Source organism: Eptatretus burgeri, chromosome 1, assembly GCF_056783735.1.
Source record: "Eptatretus burgeri isolate ZD-2024b chromosome 1, Ebu_testis_v1, whole genome shotgun sequence".
NCBI lineage: Eukaryota > Metazoa > Chordata > Myxini > Myxiniformes > Myxinidae > Eptatretus > Eptatretus burgeri.
This window is the reverse complement of record NC_140961.1, coordinates 47818128-47844969: the sequence shown is the minus strand read 5'-3', so window position 1 is coordinate 47844969 and position 26842 is coordinate 47818128. Positions and strand designations below refer to the sequence as shown.

At 42.8% G+C, this 26842-nt stretch overlaps 1 protein-coding gene, 1 long non-coding RNA gene and 1 pseudogene across 2 annotated transcripts in view; 2 read left to right on the top strand and 1 right to left on the bottom strand.

The window, feature by feature from the left end:
* The window catches only part of LOC147034421 (uncharacterized), a 159963-nt gene that overhangs the window by 8837 nt on the left and 124284 nt on the right, over positions 1–26842 (top strand). The window contains exons 2-3 of the mRNA XM_085883141.1: positions 5555–5611; positions 8731–8793. Coding sequence (XP_085739267.1) covers positions 5555–5611; positions 8731–8793 — 120 coding nt within the window. The remainder of the gene's footprint in view (positions 1–5554; positions 5612–8730; positions 8794–26842) is intronic.
* LOC147034422 (uncharacterized) lies at positions 872–8464 on the bottom strand. The gene is made up of 3 exons (XR_015058655.1): positions 8392–8464; positions 8089–8203; positions 872–2077 (listed from the first exon to the last, which is right to left on the bottom strand). It is a non-coding gene; the product is annotated as an uncharacterized LOC147034422 (long non-coding RNA).
* Positions 2919–3059, top strand: LOC147034423 (signal recognition particle RNA; annotated as a pseudogene).

Sequence of the window (26842 nt, the reverse complement as noted above, 5' to 3'; positions counted from 1 at the left end):
GTGTGTGTGTGTGTGTGTGTGTGTGTGTGTGTGTGTGTGTGTGTGTGTGTGTGTGTGTGTGTGTGTGTGTGTGTGCTTGGCGCCTTAGAGGGATTGAGATCTGTATATTCATTGGAATTGTCTGTGTTTTTCCCCACGCCCGATCCCACACCATCCCGTCGAATCGCCCCGGATCCCTCTTCTTGCCGAGTCTTGTTATTTCTGGTAATAATGAAAACAAATAAACATCAACTCAGTGAAAAGTGACTCGTGCCACCTTCCTCGTCCCGTTTGCGGTAGAGCGATTAGAACCGCCATGTTTGGGTTATAAATAAATAAACCGCCTCCATCGTTTCGGCTCATTCTACGTTGGCGGGACTGTTCAAGTCCCGTGGACGTCACAATATATATATATATATATATATATATATATATATATATATATATATATATATATATATATATATATATATATGTATATATATATGTATATGTATATGTATATATATGTATGTATATATATATATATGTATGTATATATATATATATGTATATATATATATATATATGTATATATATATATATATATATATATATATATATATATATATATATATATATATATATATATATATATATATATATATATATATATATATATATATATATATGCCAAATCACTATGCGGATCATATGGATGATCCGCTGTGGCGTCCCCTAACAGGAGCAGCCGAAAGAAGAAGAAGAAGAAGAAGAAGATATATATATATATATATATATATATATATATATATATATATATATATATATATATATATATATATATATATATATATATATATATATATATATATAATGTATATACAGAGTGAGTCAGAAGTAGCGCCCGATTTCTGTCAGTTGATTGTTTGTTTGTTTGCCATTTGTATTACAGTGTTCAATAAGGTAGAAATAAATGAATGACATGTTTATCTAACCATTTATTCAAGAAAAAATTATTACGGAACTTTACCAAGCTGTTTTACTTGCAATTTTCAAATTGCCCTCCCTTGTGAACGATGCATAATTGCAGCCGAGCAGGCACAGAGCGGTACACACGTCTGCAGAGTTCGATATCAATTTCCTCAAACTTTGCAGTAATTTGAGCTTTCAATTCCTGAATGGTACGAGGCTTTTCATGATAAACAAGGTCTTTCATGAGCCCCCAAAGAAAGAAATCTGGAGGTGTAAGGTCTGGGGAGCGTGCCAGCCACTCGATCGGACCGCGGCGGCCGATCCACTTTCTGGGAAAGTTTTCATCAACCCACTGACGAACATAACGTCCATAATTAGGTGGAGCTCCATCATGCTGAAAATCTCCATCTTGCACCCTGGGCCAAAAGAAGGTTTGCAGCATATCCAGGTAAATTTCTGCAGTGACAGATCCCTCAAAGAAAAAGGGTCCAATTATCCCTAATGGAGATATGGCTGCCCAAACTGTCACTCCAGGTAAATTTACCTCAACTGTGTCACTCTTGGGTTATTCGCAGCCCAGTAGACACAATTGTCTTGATTGTGCCATTAAGCTTAAAACATGCCTCATCTGACCACCAGATGTTGTCGAGCATTGTGTCCTCTTCGTGAAGTTTAGCTAAGAACTCCGCAAAATTGAAGACTGCGGTCGTCATCTCCATCATGAAGGGCATGCAGTAAGCGTGGAATGTAAGGTTTCCATTTTTTCTGGTGAACGATATGGATAACACTTGGTTGGCTCACTTCCAACTCTGCAGATAAACGGCGGGTTGACTTTTACGGACGTTGTTCCAGTCTTCTGATGGCTTCTTCAGCCTTAGCTGCATTCGTTGCCATTTTTGGACGACCAGACTTCTTTGCAGTAGCTCCCGACCCTGTTGCTTCAAATTTCTTGACAATCAATCATATGTTTCTTCGCTGAGGTGGGTTAATATCGAATTCCTGTGCCAAACGGCGTGCTGCCATCGTTGGTTGTTCATTACATTTGTAGTAATGTTTCACGGCCACAATCCGTTGATTCATTGAAACGTAATTCATGGTTCAATTTGGTGCAAATTCAGTAACTTTCCAAACTCGCAGCAATAACCTGCAAAACAAAATCCAAAATTAATACATTACGAAAATTAATAATCTGCAAGACAATTATTGCATGACTTCACAGAAAGAATCTGACAGCCGAAAAAACAGAAATCGGGCGCTACTTTTGACTCACCCTGTATATACAGGGTGGGGCATTTATATCTGACACATTTGCAATCTTTCTCGCTGGAAGCAGTCTTAGCAGAACTATTTATTGTTTTCTTTGTTTTACAGATAATACTTGATTGTTTTTAATGATGGAGCACTTTAAATGCAATGAGAATTTTGTTTGTTTGTTTTTTTTAATGCAATGAGCATGCCAATTTCACAAACAAGGTCATCATGACATGAGGCATACTTTGATTTGGAAGATTTAACTCCACAAGATTTATTCGTATGGGGATTTCTGAAGGATAAAGTATATAAGGAACATCCAACATCGATCGATGAATTGATGACACATCACTGCAACCATCTGCTCTATTGATCAAGAGACATTGCTTGCGGTAATGAACAATATGATGATCCGCTGTCGTGAATGCACGAATTCGAAAGGGGCCCATTTGTCTGATGTAATTTTTAAGAAATACAGAATGAAAATTGATTTTAAAAACTGAAAGTATGTGCCTATGTTGTATAGAAATTTTATTTTATTTGGTTTAGAAACAAAAAAGTTATAAGGATAATAAAACCATCAGATATAAATGCCCCACCCTGTGTATATATATATATATATATATATATATATATATATATATATATATATATATATATATATATATATATATATATATATATATATATATATATATATATATATATATATATATATATATATATATATATATACCGGGCGTAGTGGCGTGCGCCTGTAATCCGGCTACTCGGAGGTTTGGGTTGGAGGATCGCTTGAGGACGGGAGCTCTGCGCTGGGCCGTGCTATGAGAGGGTGTAGAGCAGCCCGGAATCATGGCGAAACCCAATCCTTATCCCTGTGTCGTAAGAGGCGACCAGGGTTGCGTCAGGAAGGGCATCCGGCGTAAAACCTATGCCAAATCAGTATGCGGATCATAACGGATGATCCGCTGTGGCGACCCCTAACAGAAGCAGCCAAAAGACGAACAAAACATGTATACACTACAAGAGTTGGCATCCATCCATCCATTAGGACCATACTCTGTGCAGAGCGTTGGTGCCGCCGAAGCAGTCTCCTTGGCTATTGGGAACAATCCTGGACGGGTCGCCACTCCGACACAGTATACCAGCATGCTGGCACTCATTTTGCCGACCTCGGAAGGATGACAGGCAGAGTCAACCCCACCTGGTGTTAATTCAACAGCTGAGCGGGATTTGAACTCAGGACCCTAGGATCCCAAGCCCACTACCCTAACCATTAAGCCAACACCAGGCATAAGAGTTGGCAGTCAATGTGTTTAAGATCGTTACTAAGAAATGCAGAAGTTTAGCGCTACTGAAGCAGCCTCACCTTATACATTGTGAAAAAGACGACGATGAATCGTAATTCAAGAGATGGAGGCATTATTGATCACCATAGATGCACGTAGCCATATGGCAGCTTCATCTTCACCCCCCCCCCCCCCCGATACTGTACTATTTCACATGCCACACCCTCCAATGACATATATCGATATATAGCATGGTTCTTGGAAGTATTATGAAGGCAATTTGTCTTCTACAGTGTCAAATACACAATTAAATTTAAACAAGGAAAAAAGACAATTTATTTAAACGAGGAAAAAAGATTTAAACAAGGAAAAAAAAAAATAGCCCCCTTTGTTTTAGTAATTTTTATGTACGGAGTTAAAGGGCAAGCCCATTTTTATTTACAACTAAAATGACCGCCAGTCTACCAGTCGGCCATCTTTGATCAGATCACAAAATAAAGTTGGGTGCAAGTGTATGCCATCGTTTACTGTGCTTGTGTCACGTTTGAACAAAATCGGACCATACATGTCCGAGAAATGGTTGGGGACACGTTTAAGTAACAAAATGGCTGCCAGTTGGCCATCTTAGATCTGATCTCGAAAAAAAATGTTGTGCTTATGTAAGTCCTCATTCATTATAATCTGTGTGCAAAGTTTGAACAAAATTGGACCATGCATGTCGGAGAATTAATGGTTGGGGACACATTTAAGTAACAAAATGGCCACCCGTTGGCCATCTTGGATCTGATATGAAAATAGACACACATAATATGTAAGTGATCACTCGTTATCTGTGTTCCAAGTTTGAACAAGACCGGTAAATGCATGTCCAAGAAATGGTTGAGGATGTCGTGTTCGACACCAGATGTTTTTATTTTTATATATTTTTTTACAACCAAAATTGCTGCCAATGTACCAGTTGGCTGTCTTTGATCAGATCGCAAAATAAAGTGAGGTGCATGTGTATGCCATCATGTGCTGTGCCTTTGCCAAGTTTGAACAAAATCAGACCAAGCATGTCTGAGAAATGGTTGGCCGCCAGTTGGCCATCTTGGATATGATCTCAAAAAAAATCAAGTTCAAATGTAAGCCATCATTCATTATCGAAGTGCCAAGTTTGAACAACATCGGTAAATGTCCGAGAAATGGTTGAGGAGGTGTTCAACATCGGGATTTTTTACAAATAAAATGTCCGCCAGTCAGCCATTTTTTGATCGCATTGCGAAACAAAATTATATCCATTTGTATGCTATCATGTGTTGTGTTTGTGCCAAGCATGGATAAAATCGGTCCATACCTGTCGAGGAAATCGAGACCAAATCCATAAGCCCCCGTTTTGAACTAAGTTCAATGGGGGCTAATAAAAGTTTTAAGAGGTATAAAGGCATATAAATCAAGCAATTTACTGGGGTCTACCGCCATTTTCTTCAGCATCTATTACATTACCCTATTTAGCACATTACATGAGGAGTTATTTGTGCATGATGTTTGTGTCTTTTATGACGTCTTTAAAAAAGTGAGTTTCCTGTTTGGAATGATAATTATCAATTTTGTTTGACTGCCAGGCAAGCAGAAAGCGTAAAAAAATTCTCACTCCTCTTTGTGTACGTGCGGTCCGGATAAATTCAGAGCCAAAGTACGGTAAAATTAAAGACGTCTTCCTATTCATGTTCCGATTCGTGTTCAAAATACAACATTGGATTTATATGTTGTTCCTTGATTATAAACTGATAATATGGACAGACATTAACCCTGCTTTTCACTTCGCATTGGAAGGGTAACAACTACTGTATCTTAAGAGGATTGCAATCACCATGAATGTAGCCTATACAATTATTTTAAACTTTTGGGTTGCTTTTTAGTTAAAAAAAAGTAGTATTAATTCCTTATATGTTCATGAAATTCCCGAACATTCTCAGTTTCATGATAATTTACTCTGGCTTATATTTATTTCTTTATTTTCAGGGATTACTGCATGTTGTTTGAAATAACACGTTCTCCATGGGAGTAATCCTCTTTCACCCCCCCTCCCCCCACAGCAAAATTTCATGAGGAGGTGAAGAAGAAGTGTGGATTCTCTTTAGATGAAATTTTTGGTAAGATAAATCACTTTTTGCCTCGTTCAAGTGCCCTCCGAAGAATAACGTTTTAAACTGAAACATTTTTATTTGTTTATTGTTTTTCAAATGTTAAAACCAAGAATAACAATACCTGGTAGTTTGTTGGGTTTTTCACGACAGTGAGGTGAGAAAGGTGGCATCCTTGTGACGTTAATGGCACCCACAGTACCCCAGGAAGTGACGGCACTTCCCCCAAGCTCAGTGCCTGTGTGTCTCGTCAAACAGTCGTGTGTGTGTGTGTGTGTGTGTGTGTGTGTGTGTGTGTGTGTGTGTGTGTGTGTGTGTGTGTGTGTGTGTGTGTGTGTGTGTGTGTGTGTGTGTGTGTGTGTGTGTGTGTGTGTGTGTGCGTGCGTGCGTGCGCCCCTTTTATACCTTTTAGAACCCTAAGACACTTTAAGACTCTTTCGACCCATAAGGCCCCGAAGGCACACAATACCCTAGAGACACCATTAACCCCTATTGACCCCTAATACCCCATTACACCCTTTACACCTCTTCGACCTCAAAGACCCTTTAGATCCTCTGAGACCCTTGATTACTCTGATGACACTTAGATTCCTTTCTACCCTTTAGACCCTCATACCTTTCAGACCTTTTAATACCCTGTCTATCCCTTTGACCTTTAGATGTTTTAAGACTGTTCAGACCACTTCAGACAATTCCAACCCTTTAGACCTTAAATTACACCCTTTAGACCCCTGCTTTCTTCACCCCCGATACTGCACTATTAGACACTTTAGACCTTTGACCTTTTAAAACGTTTTAGACACTTAAAACCATAAATTCGACCCTTAGACCCATTTAGACCTTTTCAGACAGTTTGACCTTTTACACCTTTTGATCTTTAGACCTTCAAACCATTTGGCTTTCACAATTTTTCAGACCTTTGACTTTTTCACATTTACAACTGGACCATTCAGTCCTTTCATTTGCAATCAGCACCCTTTCATTTAGTACATCGTTCCATTTATTTGCTATATAAAATACACCACACACAAAACAAAACAAGTCCTGGTAAAAGTCTGCAATCTCTGATTGCTCTTTCTTGTTGCCTTTGTGGTTGTTGTTTTTGTTGTTTCTACTGTTGCTTTTACGTTGATGTAATAAGGTTCATAATATCAATGCTCTTTTATGGGAATTACAAGGACATTGATAGACAACACATAAATGCAATTATATGTGTGGAACTTGAACCTGAGTTCAAAGCGTCATGCACCTTTGGTTCAGATGGAAATGCTAAGCAGGCCAATCCAAAGAACAAATGCATATCGTATATTTGTTGGCCTGTTTAGCAAATTCCCATCTGAACCGATGGCTCACGATGCTCAAAGTGTAGGATCAAATCCATTTCCTAACCCAATTATGTGGTTTAATGGTTAGAGCATCTGTTCTGGGTCTGAGGAGGTTGGTGGTTTGAATTTACCCTTAGCTGATCCCATAAACTAAAGACTTTAAAAATGGTATGTGCTACTTCTTTGTTTAGATGCTCAGAATTTAAAAGGATAGAGCATGGACAAAACCCGAATTTTACAACACTAGTGCAGGTCAGTTGATAGGCCAGTCCTAATGTCCTCCTCTTGCATTGAAGTTCCTCATAAGAGAACTCATTATTTATATTTACATACTATACACGTATTTGTGTTTCTGATTGGGATTGAGAAGCATCGGATATTTTTCTCAGCTAATCATGTAGCCACAATGATTTTTATGATATCATAAAATTTCAGATGGAGAAAAAAATAATTTAAGATGTTCAGCAGATTTGTACATTCATTTTTGGAAGCAAATTGTTTATGCTTCTTCAAGAGATGTTTAAAAAAATTAAAAGGTATAAATGCTAAATATAAAAATGCAGTTGAGATATAAGTTTTTGACTCTCTGTTCAAATTACCAGCAACATCAAGCGAAAAAAAAACAGACAGGTGATGAATGAAGCAGGTGCTCCACTATTCTTATTCTCAAAAGTATTTGATTGTATTCAATAAATAATTGCTTGAGATTAACAATAAGGTAATTGGAGCAATTGATGATTGAAAGCAGAAATGTTCAGACATGTTATGTCTCAACATGCCCCAGACATCAATTCCTCTTCTGCTTTCTGGATTGAGTAAGAAAGAAAAGATTGTTCAAAGAAAGCAATGATTGTTTCAAAATGTTAAGCGTTAATTGGAACTCGCTCTTTGGAGATTACAAGCCATTGCAACTGCAAGTAAATAAAAACATTTCAGGAAAGCTTCAAACAGACGTTTAAAAAAAAAAAAAACATTACAATTAAAATATCAAAAGGAGCCTGATCAAAGCCTGCAGTAAATATGAGCAAAGGTCAAAAGCTAAAGATATACAAGAAATGTGATGTAAAATCCGTATGAACGGTAAATAAAGCTAAAACTCATCTCAAGACTGTTGTGGTCAGGAATTAGGAATTTTTTCAGTGCCAGTAATAGCTCACTTACTCTTCATGAAGGTCACCATAGGATCTTTAACATCCACCAATTAATGCCAGCAAGATGGGATGCCCAGTTTAACGTCCATCCAAGGGACGGCATGCACATTGATGAATCACCCTGCCTGTAAAACACCAGGATGATAATTTATAGTTGGGCCGGGATTCAAACCAAGGGTAGAAAACTTAGAGGCTATCGTGCATCCCTCTCAACATTGAAACCAATTATGTTATGGATCACATGTCTGATCAAAGCGGGCCAACGTGAGCCCCGACATAATTGCTCGTAGTTATAAAGTGCATGTCTAGTTACCTCCACCACCGAAGATGGACGGAAGTTATGTTTTCACCCCTGTCTGTGTCTGCAAACAGCATATCTCAAAAAGTTGTGGACGGATTCGGACGAAACTTGTTGAACCGGTTGGGTGTGTAAACTGTTTAGCCTGGCAGAGGTATATGCCCGACCGAGTGCCATTCTAGTTCTTATTGAAAATAAATTAAACGAACAAGGGAAGAGTTTTTTATTGTTTTAAAATAACCAACATTCACTGGAGGGACTGCAGTGTCAAGCAGCACAAACAGAACTTGAATGGAATTATTACACTTTTCTTTCTTCCAAGAACTAATTCATACATCCCACCCACCCTTTCAGATTGCAAAAGGAATGCAATCACGGCATCAGTTCAAAAATGCAGTGGTGCAGAAGATCTGAAAGGTAAGTTTTACAGACACTAGATAATATGAGCCAAAATTATGGATGGATAGATTCACCACACTCTACACAAAGTCTGGAGAACCTCCAGCCTACATGTCAATTTGACTAATATGACTATTATTAACATGTATATGATTTTATATGTTACTTTTGTTTAGTTGGTATCAAGAATCAGGATGTTTATGTTTCACTGTGCATATAACCGGCCTGCAGAAAGTTTAACAATTAGTTTTTTTCTAGTAGATTACCCGTTCCATGGATGGGTGGCAGAGGTGGTGGTTGTCGTGATTTCATTCCTTTTTGATGTGCCATTTTTTTCCGAATGAGGCGTTGATTCTTGAGTGGCTTTTACGGGGTTCTAATTGAAGATAGCCATGTGGAGACACCTAATATGTTGTCACAGCATTTTTTGGAAAATGTAGTGGAGTAACAGGTGATAATGAGCGAGTATGTACATTTTTGCTCATGAGCTAAAAAGCAGAGCGATCCAGAGTCAATGTATACTAAGTACAATATAGCCGAGTTTCATGGACCATTGACGCTTTGTCTAGGAGGATATAACAAACACTTAGCTCCATTATGGTGTAGATGGCCCTTTGACGAGGAAAGGTTCCCCCCACCTCCTCGACATAAAATGTCAGTACAACTGAAGCAGATCCTTTGGCAAGGAGTAAAATCCTGGGTGGGTTGAAACTCCAACAGGAGGTGTGCAGGAATTTGTAATTTGTTCATGGTGCTGGTGCTAGCTTTCCTCTTCTTCACGAAGGACACATTGGGAATTTCACGTCCACCAACTCATGCTGGCAGATGGGATACCCAGTTTAACGTCCTTCCAAGGGATGGCACACACATAGATGAATCGCCCTGCGATTTTGAACCCAGGCTATATTGCTCAGAGGCAAGTGTGCAGACATTTAGGCTGTCCTACTAGCTGAAACGAAATTATGCAGGCGTGTAATTTCAATGGATGGTGTGTGGAACAACTGTGTCGAAGCGAATGAATTTTAGGCCAGTTTCAGCATAATATCTGGGTGCAGAAAAAGGAAGCAAGCTCGAGAGGGTACATATAATTCAGGATGTGTGGTGAAATTTGACAGACCCATGCCTGATCTGAGGCTGGAATAAAATGGAAGTTTGTATTGTATAAAAGTCGAGAATCATGAAGTTGCAATATGGTGGAAGGTTGACGTGGGGAGGAGGGAGCAAGTGGACAAGAAATGCATACAAAAATCTGTGTGAGTAAAGAGAGCTGCAAGCAGAGAAAAAGGTGAAATACGAGTCATGGGTTACAAAATATATTGGTGATGAACTGCTGTGTTGAAAGACAATTGAAGGAAGCAAAAGGACAAACTCAAAGTGATTTCATAGATTCAAGGAAAAGAAGACAAATTTGTGAAGATGACTGAGGCTTGCACTCAGAAGGACAACTATACGACTGGATTCATGTATGAATGCTTGCAAGCTGCTATGGCCATGGAGGGGACAGATGAAATTGTTTTGATGGGAAAGAGTCCAGATCACAGTGGGATGCCGTGTTCCTGTTCTCGTATAAAATCATGTTCCAGGAAAAGGCTATTCAAAAGTTTGAAACCTGTTTGTTTGGAGAATTGCTGAAGTGGTATGGATTTCCAAATTATTGTATTGAGATACTAGCAGGGCCTACCCATCGCTTTGCTGATAGACCAATTAGTCATCATGTTTGCCAAAAATTTTGGGTGAGAAACAGAAGGAAAGGAAGACAAATTTACCTGTGCATAGAGTGCTTTAATCCCTCACCCCACCCTTCCCCATCCCTCTCCTCACATCCTTCTCCCCCCTCCCCCACTTTTGTCCCCCGTTTGTCCTGATGTACCTTCCCACTAGAAATGTTACACACGATGACAGGCTTTCACAGGCTGCTCCGTTTTTTGTTTTTTGGGGGTGTTGGGGCGGGAAGGGGGTGGGGTTGAAAAGGCAAATGGGAGGGGGGTGGACAAGGGAAAGGACACATTTACCCTTGCGAAGAGACAGATTTCACCTCAGTGTTTCCCAGGTTAAAAAAAGGAAATTGTCATACCCTTTGCCATCACCACCAGGTGGCGCTACACGGTTCACATTTACATGGAGAATTTAAGCCCTCCCCCCGCTCAGCCACATCCCCACGTGAGGCTGCAGCCACATAGCCTATGTTACACCCTCACAAAGTTGTATTTGTACCTCGAGTTTGGAGTTTTAACTTAAAAGATGTGGCTGTGCATGAGAGAGAGAGAGAGAGAGAGAGAGAGAGAGAGAGAGAGAGAGAGAGAGAGAGAGAGAGAGAGAGAGAGAGAGAGAGAGAGAGAGAGAGAGAGAGAGAGAGAGAGAGAGAGAGAGAGAGAGAGAGAGAGAGAGAGAGAGAGAGAGAGAGAGAGAGAGAGAGAGAGAGAGAGAGAGAGAGAGAGAGAGAGAGAGAGAGAGAGAGAGAGAGAGAGAGAGAGAGAGAGAGAGGCAGAGAGAGAGAGAGAGAGAGAGGCAGAGAGAGAGAGAGAGAGAGAGAGAGAGAGAGAAGCAGACAGAGAGAAGCAGACAGAGAGAAGCAGACAGAGAGAAGCAGACAGAGAGAAGCAGACAGAGAGAAGCAGACAGAGAGAAGCAGACAGAGAGAAGCAGACAGAGAGAAGCAGACAGAGAGAAGCAGACAGAGAGAAGCAGACAGAGAGAAGCAGACAGAGAGAAGCAGACAGAGAGAAGCAGACAGAGAGAATGCCGTTTATATAAACCAACAGCCCCTGGACAGCCGTGCATTCCCTTCTTAAGAGGAGGCAGATATGTTGATCCTCGGAGATTTTAACACGTGCTCAAAGGGCATGGTGGAGGGCAATGCACCTGGTGCACTGCACCAGGAAAGCAAAAGGGGTTTATCCTCAAACCCACTACAATTACACAAATACAGTTGTTTCAAAATGACACGTTTAACGAACATACACAAATATTTACAAGATGATAATTCAAAAACAAATAATAATACATTTGATACACATTTTATATTTGACACATTTGCAATCTTTCTAGCCAGAAGCAGTCTTGGCATAATTAATTATTGTTTTCTTTGTTTTACAGAGAATGCTTAAAAGTTTTTAATGATGGAGCACTTTAAATGCAATGAGCATTTTAAAAATAATTTTTAGATTTTTTTTTTTTAATGCAATGAGCATGCCAATTTCTGTTCACAAACAAGGTCATCATGACATGAGGCACACTTTCATTTGGCAGATTTAACTCCACCAGATTTCTTCCTATGGGGATTTTTGAAGGGCAAAGTTTATAAGGAACATCCAACATCGATCGATGAATTGATGAAACATCACTGCAACCATCCACTCTATTGATCAAGAGACATTGCTTGCGGTAATGAACAATATGATGATCCGCTGTCGTGAATGCACGAATTCGAAAGGGGCCCATTTGTCTGATGTAATTTTTAAGAAATAAAGAATGAAAATTGATTTTTAAAACTGAAAGTATGTGCCTATGTTGTATCGAAATTTTATTTTATTTGGTTTAGAAACAAAAAAGTTATAAGGATAATAAAACCGTCAGATATAAATGCCCCACGATGTAATAATAAATAAATAAATCCAACGTATCCGATATAAATAAATCCAATGTAATAATATACGTATCCGACGTGGAACGTTTCCGGGCCGGATCATGAAGACGTGGACGTGCGCGAAACTCGCCATGGACCTCGTACGCGCTGTCGCGCGAACCTGGCTCAGTAGCCAAATTAACCCTTTGCGGCCTTCCAGGCTCGCTACTCTTGTCTCCCGTCTGAATCCATCCGTGCTTCAATTCCTCGCATGCACTCACGCATGCCATGTTACTCACACCATACTCACCTTCTGGCACACATTTCAGCACACACTCTGGGACAATCACACTGGGGGTGGGAGTCCACACAAGGGATCCCAAAGCCTCAACCCCCCCCCCCCAAACTCTGCATGGACCCGTTTGCATCTGATGTGGATTTTTTAAACCCACCTTGTTGTGATCGTTGTCCTCCTGAAGGATTCTAACTGGCCGATTATGGAATCCTATTTGACTTCAGACAGAGTTTAACGTTTGTCCGATTTGATTATAAAATCCTACAAAAACCCTATCAACACTGATAAAACTGATGTCCACACAAGTCCTTCCTTGTGAAACAATTTATTTCCTAATTATACACCATACACTTCTCACCCTTGTACAATGAACTTAAGAATCCCCATTTGATTGCAATATTATTTGGTTCTATTTCATTTATTCTTACTTTAGTTAACAGTTAGACCAACCCGATTCAATTCACTTCTACATTACATCAGAGTTTTATTCTAACTTGGTACTTGGTCAGTTCCAAGGAGTACAAGCCACTGAGAAACTATACTTCCTCACGTGCTTGCACTGAAAACAATTTTAGATTTCAAAGCATTTTATACTTTCGTGAGAGAGAGGTTGGGGAATATTCACCCAGACTGTAGACGTGTCCTTTAGACGAAAAGCCACTTTGTACATTTCTAAGCAAAGGTTCATTTATCAGCTCGGTCACTCTGCTCCAGAACATCACATTTCTTATCATTTCGGGCAAAAGTCTTTTGGCCAGAAATGACAGCCAATTCAATTTGCAGCATAAAAGTTACATTTTCTGAAACTCCATTTGTTACAATTTAAAATACATTAATATAAATTTTTCCCCCACACATCACTCACTCGCTCAACCTCATTCCGCCCGACCAGACCTACCTGGACGCAGTCCACTTCGAGGGAACATACCATCTCCCTCTGTTCCTGAAGGAGGCTATCTTGATGCTCGCACCAGGTCCCAAAACATTCTACCAGCTCAAGCCCATTGTCCCTTACTAACTCTATGTGTGTGTGCTCGTCTTTAGTTTCATTCAATTCGTCCCCCTCTTTTGGTTTCTGCATCTCCATCACCTCGTTTATTATTTCCGTTACTTCCTGGCTTTTTGTCACTTTTATTTCCTGCGTCTCCGTCACCTCCTTTGGTTCTTCCGTCGTCCCCTCGTGTCTCACCCTACACGTTTCGGTCTCCCCATCAATGATCGTGGTGTCTCTCATCGTCCCAACCTCACCCGTCTCCATTGCGGGCCGAACACATTCCACACTCCTTGTTGGTCCACTCGCTCCGCCACGTGGTGCCGCCATTATTCCTCTTACGCTCGCCTGCAGGCTTAACCCCATGCTCTGCATTTCCCCTCGCTGCGTTCGCATATCACCCCTCCGTGCCTGCGTGTTTGCCTCCATTTTGGCATCCATCCGGTTTTCCATGTTTTACATCAATAGCTTCATTCCCTCCATAATGCGGTTGAAGTCAGATGGTCCCGACGAGGCCGATTCGCCGTGGACCGGGGGTGGGGGGGGATTTGACGGAGGGGGGGAGTGTCATACACCGCCGCTCCCAATGCGACCTCTGGGTTCGGTTGCGGGGAAAGTTCTTGCATGGGGGTAGTGTCCGGGACCATGGGTTCCTCTAACACGACACTACTACCCACCTGTTCCAGCCCATCTTGGTTCGCCATGTTGCGTTCCGGGAATAATTTGAACTGCTCGTAATTTGGGGGACATGGGGGGGTTTGCTCCCTACACCCCTGATCCAAATCCCGTGAATTTCTCTACCGAGGCGGAGGGGCCGAATCGCACTCCTGATCACCAATTGTTGTGGGTCCGCGTCTTGGTGGCGAGCACGACCGCTAGGGGGACCAGTAGAGTCGGCTCCACCGAACACCCGGAATTTAGGTCGTACCTTTCAGATAAATCCGAAAGGTCACGGGTCCCTTGTCGGACCAAAGATCGCCAATAGGTCGACCACGTGGGATAGGGTCAATTGCCAATTTCAATATACCTAAATACCCCCGTCGTCCAATCTACCGGGGAAATTCACCCTCGGCAGGATCTGCGCGATCCGGGCCGATACCGAGCCGGATCCGAGTCGTACCCCGAGCGGAGGGTACCAGCTTCCTGCCGGGCCGATTGCACGATTACGGTAACAATGAGGCCTCCTAATTCCCATTCGCAGCATGGCAAACCAATGATAGAAATGACAAGGACGAGCTGGGACATTCAGCAAGAGGGGAATTTATTTTCAACAATAATTGGGGAATGAGGGGAGTACGTAAAGGCAGAGTTATCACGACTAAGCAAGGCAAATGATGTACAACAAAAGGCACTTAACAGTTCTACTTATAGACGGGGCCCACGGACACACACACGCACACACAGATACCCAGAAATGGACCCCGTCGGGTCTTTATTGAAGGCTTCCAGCTCGAGGAAAGGGTGAGCTGGAGACCAGAGCAATCTTGGACCTGTCCACCTCGTGTGGTCTTCGACGTTCTGGATCGGTGGGACTCGAACCCACATCAACGATGCCACTCCAAGTACCAGGGATGGAGGATGAAGGACGGACGCCAACCAGCGCGGACAAGGCAGCGAGCACCAGCAGGCAAGGCCAGGCGATCTGGGACGATCCAGCAGACAAAAACCAACTACAACTGCTTCCAGTCGGATCGCGCCGAACAATTATTCACTCCTTCTCCAGAGGGGAGGAGCCGCCTCCTCCGACCCGCTCTCCCTCACTGGACAGTTTTGGTGCGCAAATGCGCTCGTCGCCTCCGTGATTGGCCAAAAGGGGCGCCAAATCCGCTGATTGGACCGGGGGGTGGGGGCGTTGCGGGCGTCATGGCGGACTGCCCCCCAAACAGGAAGATGAGTAATATTGTCCTGCGTTGGCTCCCATTGGCTGAACGACGGAAAACTCGCTCGCATCTCTCTGATTGGTCGAGAGAGACGCCAAGTCCTTCGTTGAACTCCGCCCACCATGGGTGTTATGGTGTCAGGATGGAGCGAAGGTGAAAGGTGTTGTTGTTGTGAAAGCGAAGATGTAAAAGAAAACTCTGACTATCAAAATAACTCTCACAACGCACGAACATTTAATCACCCATTAGACACAGGGGATGGATTCTAATGATACACATATACTTAACGAAATAACTGAGCTCCGGGGACCTGTCTGTTGTGTGCTCATGGCTGCCAGATTCGTAACAATATCTCTCCTCCCACACGGGGAGAGGCCTTAGCGAGAATCATCTCGCTGTCCGTCCGTCATTAGCCGACGACCACACCCTATTGGGGCGGAGCCGTGGCCCCTGTTCGGAGACCCCAGTTATTCCTCCACGTGGCTTCGCTCGCAAAGAGTAACAGGGTCAACGCTGAAAAAGCCATACAAGAATTATGAGCCGAGGACTGGAACTGCGAGGCCCCCTCTCGGCAAGTCAAGGTAAGAGCAGCCAACGGGTGGTGATGGCATGTGATGCGTAGGTGGGTCATGCAGATGGGATGGTTGTTGGGTGTTAGATGGCTTGTTGGAGGGTTCGTTGGATGTAAAACCTAACTAAAGACGTCACAACGCACATATTCGACTCTCCCACTAGACAAAACGAAGGGACCTGTCTCACACGTACTTACTGGCATAACTAACTTTGGGACCTGAATGTTGAGTGCGCATGGTTTCCAGATTCGTAACACTACCCCCCCCCCTTTTTTATAGACTCGACCCGAGTCGTCAATTTTCGTGTGGCATGTAGGTGTAGGTTTTCCCCTAGTACGTTTAACCTACGGATCCCTGAGTGCGACATTAGAATACATGTCCCAAAAATAAATAACCTAGTGCGTTGCGTAACTAAACTAACAGACTCACTCGGACAACTTAACTACATTGCTGGCGCTAAACAAACAGGTGGGCTAAAATTATGTACATTTCTAATATTTACACTACCCATGGCTCAGGACCTGTGACTTGAGGAAAGAAAACACAGCAAAGTTAACATTGGTGGGTGAGTGCGCAGCAGGCATCGATGGTCGGATCTCTTTAGGGCCAGTCCCTTGTTTGTCGTTGAATTCTTCTTCTTGTTGTTTTTCCTTTTGGCTGCTGGAGGCAACTCACCCTAACACGGCAGGCCATACGCCATCTCACAGGCCATTTGAACTGGCCTTTATGCAACAAGAGCTCCGGGCTGCTCAGTGCAGTCCCCGGTCCATTTGAACTGGCTTTCATGTAACAACAAGGAGGTATCCGGGCTGCTGAAATGCAGTCCCCTGGAATGCGGCTGCCTGCAGGGCAGTCCTTGCAAAACACTTTCAGAGGTGGTCCTGGAGCACATGGTGAAGGTTGTGACATGGGAATGCAAACAAAGGTATGGGCAGTATGGAGGCAAGGCAAAGGCAGGCAAGCATGGCATATGCAGACCAGGTTAGGTGCGACAGGTTGGCACATGAAGCTGGCCGGCCTCGGTCTGGTCTCGTGAGGTTGTGGAGGGAGTGTGGTGGCGCCGGCCGGTCTGAAAACGGGCTCAGACCTACCCTATGGTTCCCCCCAACCTATCGCCTTTGCCTGTCTTTGTCCATGCCCACCCCCATTAGCTTGCAACAAAGCAACAACGAAATTTGGACTTTGTATTTTATTTTTTTATTTTTTTTAATAATTACTTGCGTCCCTTACCCCCTTTATTGTCCTTGTTTGGCTCACCTGTCAAAACTGTCTATCCCCAATCCCTAAGATCCTTTTTGAGGGGATTGAGGAAGAGACTAGTGAATCTGTCTCGAGGTCCAATGCAGCCTCAGAATAACTTCCTCAGATTCCAGCAATTTCCCAAGGTGAGTCCAGTGGCCCACAAACAGCGAAAGGATGGATGGTGCGTAGGGGTACACGTTTCCTATCTATCCTCGCATTTATTAAACGTTAATCTATCCCCAGTGCTTTTCAACACACCTGTCTCTTTAAACCAGTGGTCCCCAACCTTTTGATCCCACGGGCCGCATTCACTACTCCCAAGGATGTTGGGAACCAGAAAAAATTTGATGCATTTTATTGATGCAAATTGATTTGATTCCTCCCGGCAGTAAGAGGCAGTGGCCGGCAGTGGCATTGTGGAAGGCTTTTCAGGTTATGGCGCTGTCTGGCAGTGGCATTGTGTAAACCCCTTCAAAATTGCTACATGGAAATGTGTTTTGATTGGAAAGTCCTCGCGGGCCGCAGTATAGCGCTCCATGGGCTGCATGCGGACCGCGGGCCGCAGATTGGGGACCAATGCTTTAAACTATCAGTTCTAGAAACCATGATTCCCGTCACCTGTGTTGGTTTTCGTTATTAATTTGGGCCCGGCCCACAAATTTTCTCTCGTGCTCTTGCACAGTTTTGTGGCTGGGCAGCGTGGCTCAACTGGCAGGTATACCCATCTGCCGAACTCGAACTATGGCACCCCCGGGTCGCTGAGGCTGTCTCCGAGCCTACCTACTCCGTATGAATGTGGGGAATGCCCCTGGCAGTGTCCCCTTCGATGCCCACGTGGCATTTTGGTGCTCCGGGTCCCGTTTCCGTGGGCTGCCAGTGCCCATTACACTAACTCGGTCCCTTAGACCTATGGCCTACTCTGGCCGACCACTCCGGTGCCCAGGGGGCCCTCTACTCAGTGCGCACATTTCCACAGCCATGCTCCCAGCCGGTCAATAGACTCCTGCACCCTACAAAAAGGTTTCGTGCCTTCATCCAACACCAACAACAAAACCACATCCGATTGGTTAATTTAACTAACCCACGAACTAACGTTACACTAACCCCGGGTTCCCTTGGGTGGGATTCACTCCTCCCCCCAATCTTTCATTCGCACCATGCATTCCACATTCACTCCACTCGCACTCAGGGCCGCTGACCCACATTCGTTCATTATGTTTCTTTCATTTCGTTTTATTTCACCAATTCACTTCAACACTGACACTCTGCTAGCTACGTTCCCTTAACTAGCTCGTGCCCCTTGACATCACTTACACTAGTGCACGTTCCGTTTAATTATATGTAGCTAATCTACGTCCCCACTACGCGGTCCATGTCTGTCCATGTCCCCAATCCATTTGTAATTCTAAACTAAATTCCCACTGGGCCCCATGGAGGACTGCTCATGCCCCATGAGGCCGGTCTATCTTTTGCTAAACCCTCCCCACGAACTAGTGCTCCTTTGCCCAATCACGAGGATGTTCGCTACATCCCGGCAGGGCATCGTGTACTCTGAGCAAGGCCCTCCGAACCTTGCTTCGCCAGGGCGGCGGTCTATGACTCGCTCGTCCCCTTCGTATGGGCGATAATCAAAAGCGTATTGTCGCCCCGTCGATCGCATCAACCGCTCGCCTCCGAGCCAACCACCATGTGAGCCAGCGTGCTCTACTTACGTGGCCTTCGTGCCGCGCGGTCCCTGCCGATGTCACTCGCACACGGACCCTACGAAGCTTGCCGTGACGTCCCCGGGACTTGCTCCATGCGTCACATCGGCCTCCGAACACGTGGTCACATGGGGCCACGTGCTTTCCAAATTCACACCATCGCCGCGATTTTAGCTGTCCACGTGGTGGTTTCGTACCAATCACGGGACTCCCGATCACGGAGTCGTGCGCGCCTGGGCCGTTCCCAAAACACGGAACGGACCTCACACGCGATGTCCCGCGAAGCCGGCACGATTTCCAAAATAGTTCCATGCGGCCCATTGGGCTCGCCGTTCCCGTCCGTTACACGACCCACGTCTCCCATCTGAATCGGTCCGTGTCCCAATTCCACGCATGCACTCATACATGCCATGTCATTCGCATCACTCACACGCTCCAACACACACTCTGGGATATTCATACTTGGTGCTTGGGTTAACCCAAAAAATCCCGGGGTTTTTATACCCCCCCAAGCTCGGCATGTGCTCATTCGCGCCATGCTCCCGCTCAACCTCGCATGGCCTTACCGGACTCACCTCGTCACGGCCTGCCTCGAGGGAGCATACCATCTCCCCTCGTTCCTGTGGGAGGTTATTCTGACCCTCGCATTGGGTCTCGACGCATTCCCCAAGCTCAACCTCAATGTCCCCTACCAGGTGTGTGTGTGTGTGTGTGTGTGTGTGTGTGTGTGTGTGTGTGTGTGTGTGTGTGTGTGTGTGTGTGTGTGTGTGTGTGTGTGTGTGTGTGTGTGTGTGTGTGTGTGTGTGTGTGTGTGTGTGTGTGTGTGTGTGTGTGTGTGTTACTTTTTAATTTTGTGTAACTCGTCCTTTACCGCCTCTAATTTCTGCGTCTCTTTTACCTGATCTATCTCCCTTTTATGTCTCTGTTAATTCTGTCATACCCTGTCCGAGTTTACACATTTCTCCCTTAATTATTACGGCGTCACTCGTCCCCTCGACCTTACCCGTCTCCATCGCGGTCCGAACAGCCGTTGCACTCCCCCTCGACTCGGTCGTTCCTCTATGTTCCGTCCTGATCCCATTTGCAAAATTCCGATCCACATTTTCAATTTCGCCCTTTACCTCTGCCAGCCCTGCCTTCCAGCTTGTTGGTAAGTCTATTCCCATGTTTTTCATATCACTCCTCAGTGCTTGCAGCATTTTCATCAACTCCATTAACTGCTGCGTTGTTTGCCCCGGTGTTACCTCTGGGTTTGGTTGCAGGGAAAGGTCTTCCTCACAGGTGTTGTCCTGAGCCACGGATTCCTTTAAAGGTCCCATGACACTCAAAAGTACTGAAATTGCATATATATATATATATATATATATATATATATATATATATATATATATATATATATATATATATATATATATATATATATATATATACATATATATATATATATACATATATATATATATATATACATATATATATATATATATATATATACATATATATATATATATACATATATATATATATATACATATATATATATATATATATATATACATATATATATATATATACATATATATATATATATACATATATATATATATATACATATATATATATATATATATATATATATATATATATATATATATATATATATATATATATATATATATATATATATATATATATATATATATATATATATATATATATATATATATATATATATATATATATATATATATATATATATATATATATACTATAGGAGTTTTTCATCGTGATTTCTGATCTGACAATGGCTTTTCACAATACTCATTCTGTAAACTGTAAAATAAAAAAAACAAACCTCTTCGGGAACGCCCCTAAAAATTTTGCCGAAATCCACTGAAAGAGGCGTGACCCACATGACATCATCTCCAGAACAACAAAGGCTGCACGTAAATTACTCGGGTTGGTGGTCCACGTGATTGTATTGGCTTTCTGTGCATTTCCACATTCGATTGGTCGACTCAAACGCTTTTCATTTCTGCTTTTAAAAAATCAAACATTTGGTTTTGAATAATGGATGACATGGACTTTGATTTGTCTGGTCGCGACAGTGAGTGTGAGAGAAATGAAGGATTTTGGTCTGAATCAGAAGGAGAATTGTCGGATAACGTAGTCGCGGGAGGTGAAGTTCAGGCAGCTGGAAGTTAAATACGGCCTTGCCAGTTCGAGCCTGAAGCAGGACAAGCAGAGGAAACTGGTGATGAAATTCCCAGCGTTCATTATAATCAGGAGGACATCGAAGGAAGACTTGGCAATAACAACTGGTTAGACTAAATCCTACTCGTAATTCAAAAATGTAAATTGTACTTGCATACTGCTCGATATCAGAAATACTTTAGTGAGGTGACGTGACCAGCGCAGCACAGCGGACATGTTGCACCACGGCGAATGAATCACAAGCAAGGTCAGCCCATGTCATCGGCCGTATCTCTCTGCGCATAAAACGAAGCAATCTCGCTGTCCGGATACGATGAAAACTTGTGTGCAGAACACACCTTGCGACAATTGTCTAGAGTAGTCCGATAAATCTGACGTTCTGTTGCATTTTTATTTATTTTATTCCTACTGTCGTCATGTAGCACCAGTAGAAAACAATGAAGTAAAGAGAATAATAAAAGAAAGCTACAGCACGTCAGATTTATCGGACTAGTCAGACAGACGACAGATTTATCGGACTCGTCTGGACTCTGGAGTTGACACTAACTTGTATTAAGGCCCGGTCACACCTTGACGTTTTAGCCAGCGATGGCAACGTGTTAAAATTTATGTAGAACGCTGGCTTACGTTGAACTTTTGATATTTTTTTTTAAAGATTCGGACGTATTCATAGCGACTTGGTCTTATGTATAACGCATTGGTAACTACACAGAACGTTTCGTTGTGTTATAGATAACTTATACCAAGGAATGCTGAACCTGTTGTCGGCCTACACAACCGATGCCCAACGATAGTCTAACTCAGGCATAGCGCGTTGCACGCATCGCCGACGATGTCGTGGCGTCGCCTATTAAAAGGCTGACGCACAACGATTCAAATCATAACTGCCGTAGAAATGGAAGGGTCAAAATCGCGGTCACACCTTGGCGATCTTGCCAGCGTATGCCGACGTAACAAAAAGTGTGTCTAAAACGTTGGGGCACGTCGAATACGGTATGGGTAAGTTTGGTATGTGCGAGTAGAACGCTAAATACGCTATCATAAGTCGTAGTAAGTAGAGTACGTCAGGAAATTTTAAACATGTTTAAAATTTTTGGACGTACTCGGCGTATGACACACGTTCCGCATGCGATGGGGATAAGTTTTACACACGATATGTGGACGCTTACACACGTCCACAAACGCTACTTATAAGCTACTCATAAGTCGAAACGCGTCGCGGTAATGTCTTTTTTACGCGAAACTTATTTCTAACTTATGTTTGACGTGCTTTGAACCAATTCTTTACGTAGTCCCAACACACATCGACGTATGTAGACGTATTCCAATGACGTCTTCCGAGCGACAAAAAAAAAAAAGAATGTGTTTCTAGCTTACAACTGCCATATAAAGACGTGTTCGCAGCAGTTTTGGGAATTGGTATATAAAAATGCTGCTCATAAAAGGGGAACCCAACAGTGTTTTCGAGTTCCTTTTTGAGTCGATGTCCATGTCAGCAGTATCAGTATCAGTATTAGTATCAGTATTAGTATTAGTATTAGTATTAGTAGTAGTTTGTTCATGTTGGCAGTAGTAGGTGGGTGTGAGGGTGAGGGTGTGGGTTATGATGGATCGTCCTTGCGTCCGCGTGTCCACGGGTAGGTTCATAGGCTGCCACTCAACGATTTAAATGGCTGCATCTCCACTATTGAAAGTAGACGCTTGCGCTCAACAATTGGATTTTTTTTACACTCAACGACTTTTAAACGGTACCACTCAGCTAGTTTTACAATGAACGATTTAAATTGCTGTCACTCGCCTTTTTTTTTTTTATTTTTTTTATTTTTTTTTTGACGCTGGGGTTTGGAAATTTGAAGCGTTTCTTCTGAACGTGTTAAAACGCTCAAACTCGACTATTTTCAATAGACGCTGCCGATGGACAATTGGAATCATTGCCAAGCTAGACATCGAAGTGTGAACATCCTCGTCATGCCGAAGAAAAGTTTGAAGAATGCTGCAAATAAGTGTCCTGGCCGTGGCCGTGGACGCTGACGCAAGGACGATCCATTATACCGACGTCTTTCAGCCTATGAGTAACTTAAAAGCAACGTCTGTCGACATGTGGCAACGATCGCGTAACGTACCAACAACAGGTTAATCATAGGTTAGAAATAAGTTTCGGGTACGCTAAACATTACCTCGGCGTGTCTCAACTTATGATTAACTTACAAGTAGCATGTGTTGACGTCTGTCAACGATCGCAGACCGTGCCTACAACTTCTGGCTAGCGTAGCGGAACGTGTGAGTCATACGCCGGCATACGTCGTGAAATTTCAAGCATGAAAAAATTTGAGGACAACCGAAAAGTACAACGTTTAAAGCCAACGTACAACGACGTATGGCAACGTACTACGACGTATGCCAGCGTGCTCTCAATGTTATCAAAACTTACCCATAACGTATTCAACGTGTGCCAGCGTTTTAGAAAAAAAATTCAAAAATCGGCATACGTTGGCTAAAACGTCAAGGTGTGACCGGGCCTTTAGCATGCACACAATGTATAAGTCAATGCGTAAGAGTCCCGAGGCCATGAGGCCGTGTAATAGGACAGATAAATTTGTCTTTCATAGTTGTCAACATATTTTTCCCTGTTTATTTATTACAGCATTTTGGCTAATTGTTAATGAATAGCAAGCCAATGGAAGCAGTTCCTTCACTTTAGAATAAACCAATGTATGTCGAGTGCAGCCATACCTGGCTTGCATGTATGTGGAATCGTACCTATCCCAGCAGGCTGGTTTCAACGAACAATTCTATATGCTGCAAAATGTGGGTGCAGGTTTTTCACATTGTTTGATTTTAAAATTATCTCCTTGCGCCTTGAAATGATGCAATATTAATCTTTAGTATTTTACTTGTATGTCCCTGTAGGTTTCTTATTCAATGAAAAGGTTCAACAGTCACATTTTATATTTTGTGGACATGGTATAGCCCTTTATTATGCATACATGTATTGGATTTGTACACGACTACGACAAGGTATTAAAGGGATAAATAATTGCCTCGTGATTGTTGTGCATACACGGCTCAGAAGCAGAATTTATTTTCCGCGAAACAATCACAGGAATTAAGATGATCAGTGAGATAGCAAACACATGTGCACAATGCATTTGTACGTACTTTATACGGCGCGTGACGTCTAATCAATCCACTCTGAGCGAGTTGCGTTCTGGAGATGACATCAACGGTCACGTGACCTGCGGTTCGCTGAACTCAACTTTTTTGAGGGGCGGGGCATAGCAAGTTGTGAAAACCACTACAAATGTTCGAAATATTTGTCTAATTATCCCATTGTTGATTTTAAAAAAGAAACATGGGTGATTTCTTCACTAGGAAGGTCAAGTTAATATATAAATAACCAGAAACTTTTGAGCGTCATGGGACCTTTAACATTATATCAGGACCCACCTGTACCAGCACGTCTTGGTCCGTACCGAGAATCACTAAAATTTGGATCTTGCTCTTAATTTCGGAGGGGGGGGGTTGCCAAGCACACCCCTGATCCGAGTCCCGTAAATTTCTCTATGGAGGCAGAGGGGTTCGAACCCCGGCTCCTTGAACACCAATTTGTTGTGGATTCGAACCCTGTAAATTTATTGTGGAGGCGTGGGGTTTGTGGTCCCACTCCTGACTCCAATTTGTTGTGGGCCGGGGGTCGGTGGCGAGAACGACCGCTGGGTGGGGAAGTTTACGCCATCTCCCACCGGTCTCCCCGGAATTCTAGGCCGTCGCTCCGGATAACTCTGAAGCCGGTGGGTCGATTAATCGACCATGAAACGCCAATATCTCGACCGCGTGGCGTAGGGTTAATTGTCCTGATCCAATATACCTAAGTAATCACGCAGTCTTGGCTACCGGGGATTCATGCCCTCGGAACGTCTGGCCGAACCGGATCACTCTACCAGCTACGGTAGAGTATCAACTTCCACCGACCAACTCCGGCTCGGATGCAGTCGAGCGGGCCTGCCCAGGACGATCCAGCTACGATGTACCGATTACCGGGGATGAAACCCCATCTAAACTCGGATACGAACCATGCTGGACCAATACAAGAAGGGACAGAAACGAACTGGGAACATTTCTAATAAATTTATTAACAGCAAATAAATGACAACAGAAGCGAGACTTAAAGCGAATATTCAATGCAAGTATTTACAATGTGCAAAAACACTTATGCAGTTCTACTTACAAGACGGGCCCAACACTTTCGGACACACACGGGTCATTCTACCTCAGTTCCCCCAAGGGTTGTGACCCGACCCCCTCACATTGGGCTAATTTTTTGCATGTATGTTACATATGATAATCTATGTTCACATACAAAATTTTAGCTAAATCGGACTAGCGGTTGATGAGATATGACCTTGAGACCTTTTGACCTTTTCGACTAATGTCGCGTTTCCACCAAAATTCAAATCCTCATATCTCAGCAACCCCTTGCCCTATCTCGATTATTTTGGTGTCGTTGGAAAGGTAATTGTCCATAGAATGCAAATCCAGCATCGGTTCGTCGATCTAGTTAAGTTAGGGGTGGATGATTTTTGGACATGACATTTGACCTTGACCTTGAAGACCTCGTGACCTTGACCTTACCTTGCATGAAAATGAAAGTTCATACTGTCTACTATAACATATCAAAAAACGAGGGGTAGTATTTTTTTTTGTTCTCGAGATATTTTCGGTCAAAATTCAAAGGTCGTAAAAATGCAACCAAATCATGACGTACATAGACATTTGATGGATGCGCGGGACAATATAAAAATAAGTATAATTTTTTGAACCTGTGCTTTCATTTGGAGGACTTTGGAATCAATGCTGAGTGGAACTTTTTGCCACTTCACATGGCAAAAGTGTATGTGACGGTTTAGGCGGAACTGTAAAGAGGTTATTAACAAAAGCCAGCCTCCAATGCCCGTACGCAGATGCGATCCTAACTTCCGATGCTATCATGAAATTTTGCACGGAAAATATTCCAGGAATTCACTTCATCAATGTACAGCCTGGTATTGTTGAGCATTACAAACTGAAATTGAAAGAAAGACTGGAAAATGCGGACAATCACCGGTACTCAAAAATTTCATCGATTTGTTCTATTATCAAAATAGAGTATAAAAGCATTCAAACTGAGCAAACAAGAAGAAGAACCTAAAACTGTATGTGCGGCTGGAGTCGATGGCGAAACTGATGAGGTAGATGATGAATCAGGACTAGAGTTTGACATCAGTAAGCAAAACTATGTTTGTGCTATCTATGACGAAAATCCATGGATTGGACTTGTAGAGGATATTTCTGATGAGTATCACATCAATTTCATGCATCCCCATGGTCCTACTAAATATCTCAATTGGCCACTGGATGGGGACAGATGTTGGATTGAAGATTCAGACATTCTGTGTGTGACCGATCCACCATTAGTTGTCGGTTCTGGAATAAGAATTCGTTATAAAATTAGTGAACAAAATAGTGCAAAAATAACCAGTTTATGTAGAAAGTGGAAAACCCATTAAGATTTATCTATGATATCTTGTGACTTGAACATGGTTTCCTTCCCCTTAGGGAATTTTAG